The 11021-nt window shown below is 28.8% G+C and overlaps 1 protein-coding gene across 1 annotated transcript; it reads left to right on the top strand.

The window, feature by feature from the left end:
- Window positions 1–4805: 4805 nt before the first annotated feature.
- Window positions 4806–5581, top strand: LOC111616001 (basic helix-loop-helix transcription factor amos-like). The gene has a single exon (XM_023357445.1). It carries the CDS (start codon window positions 5126–5128, stop codon window positions 5573–5575), a length of 450 nt encoding a protein of 149 aa, XP_023213213.1. The 5' UTR covers window positions 4806–5125; the 3' UTR covers window positions 5576–5581.
- Window positions 5582–11021: the final 5440 nt, after the last annotated feature.

Here is an 11021-nt window from a genome sequence, read left to right as displayed (position 1 = left end):
TTACGTCCGTGAAAGGGGATGTTGAATAGAGGATGTGTAAGAGCTTGTACAAATATAAATTGTATTCTTTAGCAAACATTGTCTTACTACACATTCATTTAATGACTTTTCTGCTTAAAATAAATAAAGTAATAATTTTTTATTATTATTATATTTTTTTCTCTTTATTATTCGATTTTTTTATTATTATTATATGATTAATAGTTTGCTCGTTTTTCATATTCTAATTTGGACTTATCAGTATGCTTAAAGCATAATTTATTTGATTTAAAATACTCTTGATGTATGATTAAAGTTCTTTTTTATTATTATTATATTCTATGTGACTTGTCAAAGGTGAAATTTTATTTTTCAATCCTATCATTCATTAGCATTAATTTATGGGTTTCAATTTAAATAAGTGATTATAAATTTCATTCGTATCAAATTTATATTAGACTTTTTAATCCTTCATTTCTTAAAAGCAATGGTTATCGAATATGTCATTATTAAAGAATAAATTAGGTCTGGTGTAAGGTCATTTGCCTCCAATTGTTGTTCCTCGTCTAAACGGGTAACAGGAAGAGTTTGGATGAGGCCTTCCAACCTGGCGATAATTGTCCATTTTTAATTACTGGGTAGGCTAATATATAATATTATTATATATAAAAATATTTTAATTATAAATCGACAATTAAAGAATTTTCTAATTAACTTTAGAATAGATTTTTCTTTTCTTTTTTTTGGACATGATGAATTAATGAAATATATTCCTCTAGATAGAAACAATTATTAATTTTCTACTTGATATCAGTAATTAGTTCAGATTTTTTTTAAAAATATTTTTCTTTATTTACGTTCCAAAAATCTTCATAAATAAGAATTTTCTAATTGATACAAGACTTATAAAATTGCCAAAAAAATAAAATAAAATAAAAATATTTCGGTGTGAAAATATTTTTGATTTGTTGATTTTTTTTCTTATTTTGATTTAGTTCTTCTATCCTGTTGCCTCATAGTCCTCGTATGCCCTTGGCCCTATTTGAGACGTTGCACCTGAATCTTTGCACCTGCATCAACTGTTATCCGCAATAATATTAACTAATAAGGTTTTAAATCCCTTTCGAAAACATCTGCACTTATTTAAATGCCTGAATATAATTATCATCATTCGTTTAAAACAAAGTATTATTTAACTTTTCTTTTCGTCTTTAACTTACAAAGTAAGGATGTAGGCTTATATTTATCGTTTTTAAAATGATTTAATCATCTTATACATTCGAGAATATGACCTTTCGTTGAAAATTTCATATATTTAAGAATTCTAAACTGTATATTTTGAAATTTTATATTTATTTTGAATTTATCGAGTTAATGTTATCTTTTGCTCTCATTTTTCCTATCTACAAGTTTAAATCTTTTTGTTTGTTCTCATTTTTTCACTCCATCTTCTTCTATATCAGTTAACATTTATTATTTTTTTTTTATCCAATTTTTTTATATATATTTTTTCTTATATTTTCCTCCTCGACGTCTGCATCTTCTTCCTCTTCTGTTATAGATCTACTCGTTATTTGATCTGTATATTCACTGTATATTTTTAAAACTCATTAAAATATTAAATATTCTTCATTCTAATTAATCAATAAATATTTTCATTCTTTACAAAAAGGAATAAAAACTTTACAAAGAGCTCGACACTGTAATTAATATCATTGTCCAAATACATTTATATGTTAAAACTGGTTTTTTCGTATATATATATATATATAAGTAATTCATACAAAGTTATGCCCTCTTCGTGTGCTTTACAAGAGCGAAGTAGCCTACTTGAAAATCGGATACATTCCTCGTAAAATCTAATTGAATGAATGAATAATGCATCATCGATATGAACAGACATCTGCCCATAGAGGATCCTCATCTAAAGTTTTCTTCAAAATTTCACACCATGAAGAGAGTCGATACAAAGCCCGGTGCTTGAAGAGTGTGTACAACATTATATACTCTATATGTGCCACACCTGCGGAGTACTTATAACCCTCTTGTGGTATCAATGTACCAGAATGGAGATGCTACGGTAAGGGGACAATATGTCTAAAAATCAGGGAACATCGTCCACGTGTAGCTGACTCATATTCATCTTTACCGAATTTTCGGTAACTGAAAGCGTAATATAAACATAGTTACTGATTCCCTGATAAGTTTTTGAAAGAACCAAGTGATTAAGACGAATCCAATCTACAATGTCAACACATTTGTAATGGAAACGGTTATAATAGAGTTTGTCCCTAGTGAATTAATAGCTTTTAGACTACTTCACAATGGTATCTTAATGTATTGATTTTAATTTTTTTTTATTGGAAATATTGAACATTAACTTATTGTATTTAGATTTTATAATAAAACTTTAAAAACTTTTCTTTGAATTGTTATTTTAAGTGTTAAAACAGACCGCATCGTATAAATAATAGGATTAAAAGCGATGTTATCATACGTAAAATATTAATATTAAATCGGATTTAGAAAATATATAGGGCCTGTATATATTTTTTAATTCTTTCTTTCAGCAATATTTTTATAAAGATGGCATCTTTAATGAGAAACTTACATAAGAGACCTGATTTAAAACGATTGATAGAATTACAGAAAAAAAAAGGTGGTAACACTTTTTCCTTCTAAATGTCGCGTGCCAGGCAGACTGAACATTTTTTTTTTATTTTAGTTTATTTATCTTCAAACTAGGTCTTGAAATTAACGGAAAAAAAATATATATATATATAGAGAAACGTAACGTTAAAATGTCTGAAGTAGTATAGAATATTATGTGATTCGCATTGTTCATCCGCATACCGAAATATTGTTTCAGTCTACTTGTAAGAAAAGAATAAGTTTTTGTTCTGTTACAATGTGAAACGAAATTTAAAATGTCACTGAAAGAAAACTCGTAGATAATTATTTTCTACCCTGTCTTTGAAGATAGTTCTGATCCATCTTACTGGAGCCTTGCTGTCAACTGTTAGGCTAGTCGTTCTCTTTTTCTGTCTTTACCGCCTTTCTGATTTGACAACCTCTTTCAAAATTTTCCCTTTGGCATTTTCTACGATAAATAAGTCAGGCAGCACTATATTTATCCAGAAAATTATAATATACTAGTGAGAATTTTCTTCGTTCTCTAATTCAAAATATTATTAGTTCTATAACTTCCTATTTGTTAGATAATACGTAAAATACTAACATTTACGGTCATTTTTCATCACTAGAATATCAAGAAAAAAAAAAAAAATACAACTTGAATTATACCATAAAATAAATTATGCTAATTATATTTTCTAAATAAAAATTCTTCGTGATATTAGTAGACTTTACTTAAACATTCGAGGAAGTAATTACCATAAGAGATACTTTACATCTGTCCCTTGGAGGCTGTTCCTTTCTGTGCTATACTTGAAATATTAGCGTAGAGAGAGAAAATTGGAGTGATTCTGTTGTCAACAAACGGAAATCTGGAAGCTAAACCCTCAAGCTAACTCGGCTACTGAAAACTGTTTACAAATCAACTGTAACAAAATTCTTTACTTAATTATACCTTTGGTTGGTGCTTCTGTTTTCTTGTTGCACAAATTGTGTTCATCTTGAGGCAACATGAAGAAATGAGAGAAGTCTTCGAATATCTTTAAATGTAGAAAATCCCTCCTGAGAAGAAATTGAGATTATGATTGATTATCTCGATAGATTCTTTTAAGAGAAAGTCGATAATCTTCAATTTCTTCCCTTTGATATATAAATTACAATGCTTCAATATATTCCATTCCTTATTGCAACAGTAACTCTATATAGTTTATGTGTCTTAGAATATCTCTGGATAATTGAATCTCGTTTCTTAATATGCTCATTTTAATAGGTAATAAGATAAAAAAAAAATATATTAGGATTTCTTATAAAAATTCCATAGCTGTGTAGAAATTGATTTGAAATAATTAGTCTATTGCATATTTAAAAATAATGTTAGCATGCACGATGGTAGGAAGTTTTTATAACAAACAGGGTGTGGTATCTCAAAAATACGAGTCAATATTTGACGCGTGCCGGCAACACTCCATTCGTGATATAGGCTGTAATTAAGAACATGACTTTAGGCCCTTCCTCTCCAGCCAGGAAGTTCTAAATGACCTCTTTGAATACCCAAACATGTTTAAGTAATAGAAGATTTAATATTCCAATCCGATATCCGAGAGGAACCGTCGTTAATTACCTTAAGGTTAATTGCTTATAATTATAATTAGATAATTGTAATTAAAAAGGTAAGATGTTTAATCTGCAAGAAAGAGGAATAATTAATTGATTTTCGTATTACTTTCCTGAATTATCTCTAAACAAAAATGTGAATTTTACTTTATAAAACGATCCTTATAATATATTTTTCCCTCCCGTTCGTATCCGTATATATTTAGACAGAAACTTTAATTATGATTGTCTAATATTATTCCTGAACTAGATTTAGTTAAGTCTTTTCTATTTGTTTGTATAACTACTGTATCTGTCATCCGTCTCTTCTGTCAGCACATCGTCCCTGTTATCGCACTTCTCCCATACTAGGCCTATAGCTACAAGAAAAATGCATATCGAATGTTTCACTTTTTATGAATACAAGTGTAGAAACTTTCATATATAAAATATCGAAATTTCTCTCATATTTAAACTTTAATTTCTAAACTTTATAACACAGAGACTCTATGTAACTTCTATAAAGTTACATTGTATGACATCATACAATCATCTTTTATTTTATGTTATAAAATAATTTAAAATGTTAATGGGTTAAATACTATTTTAAGTGAATTCAGACTCTTTTTACGAATGTATAATTTTGATCGAATTCAAAATTTCATCTCTGTTTAAAAAAAAAGTAACAAAAATGGGTGACGTCAAATTACGTCACACCAATGCCTGCAGGTATAGCGGTAGGGAACAGATAATAACAGTCTCTCGTCGGTCTGGTGGACAGCATGTCCCTGAGGGTAACAGGGTAGTATAAATAGACAAAGTCCGCCTCATTGATGTTTATATGTGCTCGGGGAGAGTTGTAGACTAGCAAGGATACGACTGGCACACATCCAGCATTACCTGACCTACATCTACAGTTATGGAAAGCGGCAGGTCCAGGCAGTTAGCCGCTTCTCCAGATCCGTATTTCTCTTATACACCTGTATCCAGCCCAGAGACACCATGTTCCAATTACGATTGTGTGGATTGTGGTCCAAAGACTTTAACAATGCTGAAACCGTTTCGATATACGAACGAAGATTCTTCAACTAGTTCCGTTCAATATACTAAAAAAGATGAAGAAAATTGTGATTTTACTGAGAAATCCAATAAAAGGACATGTTCTGCTGTATCTTCGATTATAGTGAAGAAACGTAGACTGGCAGCTAACGCTAGAGAGAGAAGAAGAATGCACAGTTTAAACGTGGCTTTTGATCGACTTAGGGAAGTTGTTCCCTCATTAACCAACGATAGGAAACTTTCTAAATATGAGACTTTACAGATGGCTCAAAGTTATATTACGGCATTAACAGACATTTTGATCAAATAACTTTTTTTTTTTTTNAATCTTTTTCAAACATTAATAAAATTACCCACCTCATAGTATAGCATTTTTTGAAATTTAATCTTTATACCATCTTTAAAATTCATGTGGTACATAAAATAATATTATGCTTAGTTTTTTATTTTAGCAACCCCACTTAGATTTGCCATTCCTGTACATTATGTATTATATATAATTATTATTATTATTATTATTATTATATAAAGAGACTCAGAGTGTGATATTCTTCAAACCGGCAGCGGCCTTGCTCATCTTTTCTCCGGTCGTTATGATATATGCTCATATCAGATATAAAAACGCACTGTTTTTTTTATTATTATTTTTTTCAATAATTGATATAAAAATTTGTGAAAATAAAGATATTTTCCTACTTTTAAAACTGTTTTGTGTGTTATTTTCTTTTTTAAAAAAGAATATTTTAATATAATTAACTTCGAACACATACATATTGAAATTACTAAACATTATTATACTCTGGTCTATACTTCAAGTTTTATTATTAATTTTAATAACTAATTAACAATGGTACAAGTAGTATATTATACCCTTTCATTTATAAAACCTGTTATGTAAAATAATAATCGATATTTAGATAGTTTGTAGCTGTCTCATACATCACTATTACGTCTAAGTAAGTTTTTTTTCGAAGTCTTATAAATAATTACAGGGAATAAATATCGACTCAATAAAGCTTGTTAAAGTTTTAAAGTATAATAGAATGCACGCTCTGTTTGAGTTTATACAGAAGTGGGTCTATTATAAATGCATCTTTTGTTATTTTTATTACAAATTAACGATATAAAATAACCAATGAAAGTAATAAGAAAGAAAAAAAATTGTCAATTCTTTCTATATACGACTTTTTTTTTTGTTACTTTTAACGACATTAAACTATCAAATTCAATACAAAAGTTATGGGTTTTTATACTTTTACTTGAGAGAGAGAGAGAGAGAGAGAGAGAGAGAGAATCTTTAATAGGTAAATTAGAATAATTTAAAGCATAAATCTATTCGAAATATTAAATATATTACGTGTAAATTAACATGCACGCTTGTCATGCACGTGAGCATGTTTCCTTTTCTAAAGAGACATCCGTTCCTCCTCCCCTTTTGCTACAATTTCTCTCCTCGGGATACATTCCCCCCCAAGCTTTTTCTCGACCTACTTTGACGGTTTCTTACCAGAAATTGACTGTAAGTAGCTATTAATTAATAATAAACTTATCCAAAATAATTACTCTCACCTTCTATTCTCAGAAGAAAGTTGCGATATCAAAAAAAAAAAATTATTTTGCCCTTATATTGTAATTTCAATAATAACTAAAAATAATGGTAATAATTCTGTTAGAGAATAAAAAAGTATCGCGTGTCCTTAAAATAAACCTTTATTACGTTATAATTTTAAATTTTTTTATAAATTCAAATAAACACTCGAAAGATTAAATATTTAATTATGAAGGAAAAAAAAATTCATCCCAAAGATTAATTTGTTTTGAAAACAAATCGTATTTTGTTATTACAACGTGAGATTTTAATTTCGAAACAGGCAATTTACATATTTAACAAAGACCCATGGGTCAAAAGGAAATTTGGAAAAAGAGAAAGAAGTGGGGAAATGTTTAGTTTTTTTTTTTTTTTAATGGCCCGATCATTGTAAAAAAGAAAAGAACAAACAATACAAATTACAAGCCAATTTACATCCAAATTAAATTACCTAAGCTAAATCGTTAGCTTCGGGGGAAGACGTTTCTCTTTCCACCCTTGATCATCCTTTTTCCCCATTTTTCCCTTCTTCCGTCTCCCAAAAACCACCTTAGGCCGAAAAAGTTAGCGGGATATAAGTCGACCACGTGCCAGCCAGGACGCTCCAATGCTCACATCTCACAGCTGTTCTGAATGCGGGGGCGCTACACTCGCTAACATTACGCGTGCGTACGTATAAAGTGAAGACGAAATCGATGACGCACGCGTCACGAGAATTTAATTATGATTAACCTACCGAGAATTACAATTAATTGATACCAATTTCGTTTCTTTAAATCATTTTCTATAGTAAAATTAATTGAATTACACTAGATCCCCCCTTCCCTATAACACTGTTGATAATTCCGTTTTATATGAATTCCATGTTGTACGAGTCACTTAGATTTTACAAATATGTATACCGGACTGTGTATTTGTAAAATCTAAGTGACTCGTACAACGTGGAATTCATATAAAACAAAATTATCAACAGTGTTATAGGGGAGAGATCTACTGCATTTATAATCGATCGATTTTTCGAATTAATACTATTTTATAATTATAAATATAAGATTTATTTAATGTATTAACACCTAATATAATTTAGAGAAATAGACGAAATTAACATTCTGACTCGACGAAAGTTTTTACATCGAATGCACCTATGGCTCATTAACAGACATCTAGTGTTGTCTAGCTCTGTCAATCATGCGCAGGAAGAAGCAGGTGGAGTCAGAATCATTTTGTCTATCTACTGCAGATATTCGGGGCAGATGAGTCAAACAGCATCAGCCAACCCGTTAACTTCGATACAATAAAAAGGTGTTGCAGGTGTTCTAGTGTCTAGTACAAGGTTAGCGATCTGGAAATTAATCCAATGGCCAATTTGTGCACCGTAAACAGATACTTTTTTCAATATAAAAGGATCCATTCGTGTTTTATAGAATTCATTCTCTGAATAGTTTAAAAATAATTAAATTTATTTATTTATTATTATTTTTATTTTTAATATACCGGTTCTATTCTTAGTTGGGAATGTATAGGCTTATAAAAGAAAATTCTAATGCAATTGTAATTTTTCAAAAATCTAAATTGTTTAGAAAAGCGTGTAAGCCTGTAAACTAACAAAACAAAGAAATAAAAAAAAATGTCACTTGAACATATTATCAACGTCGTCACCCAAGCTTGATTTTCGTGCTACTGTTCGATACAATAGCACAAAACTGTTAAGAGATATTAGATTACTCTTATTCTACCTTACGTCAATCTTTTTGTAATGTAATAGTCATGATTAGTAGACAAATATCCGTATTCTAACCGAAGAAAGGAATGTTTTTCACATACTTTCCTTCAATTCGGTTACTTACAACTCTAAATAATGCTTACCTGATAAATTTGGGACATCCATAATATTGTGTAAGTAATTTTTTTTATCAAAAAAAATTATTATTAAAAGTATTAATATAAATAATATATTAATACAAATATACGTCGCTACTTTCTAGTCTATATCTTATTTATAGAAGACATATATAGGCTAAACAAGGTTTAAAAGCCATCTATCTTATACTATGTAAAAAAAAAAGTAGCCTTATGTATTGTATGATTTATAAGCATCTCCTATTAACATTGTTATCTTTCATTAACCAGTATAGAAGAGAAAATAATTGCATATTGTTATCATTATTTCAATTACAGCAAATTTGTAAGTTAATTTTTCAATGTAACTAAAATAAAATTTTATACTAAAATAAAAGAATAAGAACATCTTTCAAATTTAATATTATTATAGTAAATTATTTCTATAGTTAGAAGAGAATTGAATAAAAGATTAGTATAGTGAAGAAAGGATGAAATCAGATATTACTCTTTATACAGATACATATCTAGGAGGCAAAGACAAGTTGAGCCACGTGGCCCACTATAGTTGCCCCAGGATTGGCTTCGGGCCTAACAGGAAAAGTGGTGTGGGAGAACTCACAAAGAACCGGATGGGAAGTTAAGACGGCGCCGGTCTTCTATAGAGAAACACAGCTATTAGGCATAAAGAATACTTGTGGTGGCGATGACAGAATTGGAGAGAGTGAGAGAGAAAAAAAATGACCATATCCCCATTATTGCAAATTCAGAGTACTTTGTTAAAAAAAAAAAGAAAAGAAAAGAAATAGCTCTTTAGAATTGAACGACATTCTCGTTTAAACAACGCTATTCCTTCAAGTCTCTAAAGAGTCACTGAAATTCCTGAAACATTTTAAGAAAAAAAAATATATATATATATTGCCTATATATAAATTGTAATTATTCAGCTTCACTTAATACATTGTTATTTTAATTATTTTCTGTTAAATTATATAATATACTTATATTATTATAGTATTATTTCAACTTCAATTCCAATGTATTCGGATAAACTAGACTTTATTGAATGGATAAGAATGAAAATATCTTTGTATTTTATAAATAAAAGCATATCTTATTAATCTTAATGATTATTAATGTGTTATAACACGCAAATAATAAAAATATTTTGAAATTAGAACGAATTTAATGAGAAATTTATAGGCCTATACACTATGAAGATATAAATTTTCAAAATGGATTTGTCTTTTTTTAAAAATTCAATCAATCAAAATGCTAAAAATATCCTTTAACAAAGTCTAAATTTTCGTAGTTTGAATGACACGTAATTAATTTATATTAAGACGTTAAATTGTGAATATATATTTAATCAAATCCCATTTAGTTCTTGCTTTTAAGTCAATTAATTATATCCTGTTAATCAGTTTAATAAAGGTTTATTAGGAGAGAGACTTAAATAGACGTTTACATAAATCATTTTTTTTTGTATTGTTAAAAAATTGAATTCTTAAATTCTTTTTTATACATTCTGAAATGGTTACTTACATTATAAATTAATCATTTTGAAACACTGTTTCTATTCTAAAAGAAACTATTCAATGCTAAGTTTAATATGAACATTAATAATAGAGCTATTTACATTGAAAGACAATATTCTATGCAATTAGCTGTTTTAAGTCATGACTTAGACGGTCTTTATAATTTCTTACTACCTAGAAGATTAATTTATTAAATTTTGCATAGTTAACCTGTAGGCTAAAGTACGCTTCTATTAACTGAAAAATGAACAAGAAATACACTACGAGGCTCTGTTTTTTTTTTTTTTTTTACGTAACAAAGATATTTTTCTCTAAATAGAAAATAAACATAGTTTTTATACTGTAAAAAACCCGGAAGAATTTTTTCATTCGAATGATTTTTTTTTTCTCAACCCGTGTAGTTAAACATTCCACAGATGAAAATTTACACAGACCTTTCTCTACAGAAGGTATTCACTCGAAAGACAACTTGTTCAAGCCTCTCTTGTTACATTGTATTGAATTTGTATAGAAGGGGCATATGTCGTCATTGTCTAATTTTGTACACTTCATCTATTGTGGACAACAGCAGAAGCATGGGTGGGAAAATTTGGGAACTGTTGACAAAATCGGGCATTTGTTCGTGCGGTTCCGGTTTAAATCAAGTGATTTTTTTTTATCGCTTATGCTAATAATTCCAAATAAATGACAAATTATAAAAGAATAACATACAATAACAATGCAATTATGAACTAAACTCGAATCGATCATGTCTAAATTCAATATTTTATTGAATTTCATACATTTAATGT

Source organism: Centruroides sculpturatus, unplaced genomic scaffold (genome assembly GCF_000671375.1).
Source record: "Centruroides sculpturatus isolate CEXI.00-Female unplaced genomic scaffold, Cexi_2.0 scaffold530, whole genome shotgun sequence".
Lineage (NCBI taxonomy): Eukaryota > Metazoa > Arthropoda > Arachnida > Scorpiones > Buthidae > Centruroides > Centruroides sculpturatus.
The sequence above is the reverse complement of the archived record's forward strand: the minus strand, read 5'-3'. Positions and strand labels throughout refer to the sequence as shown.

What these genes read in the sequence shown, in the direction of transcription:
- LOC111616001 (XM_023357445.1), top strand. Translation starts at nt 5,126, where the DNA reads ATGGAAAGCGGCAGGTCCAGGCAGTTAGCCGCTTCTCCAGATCCGTAT.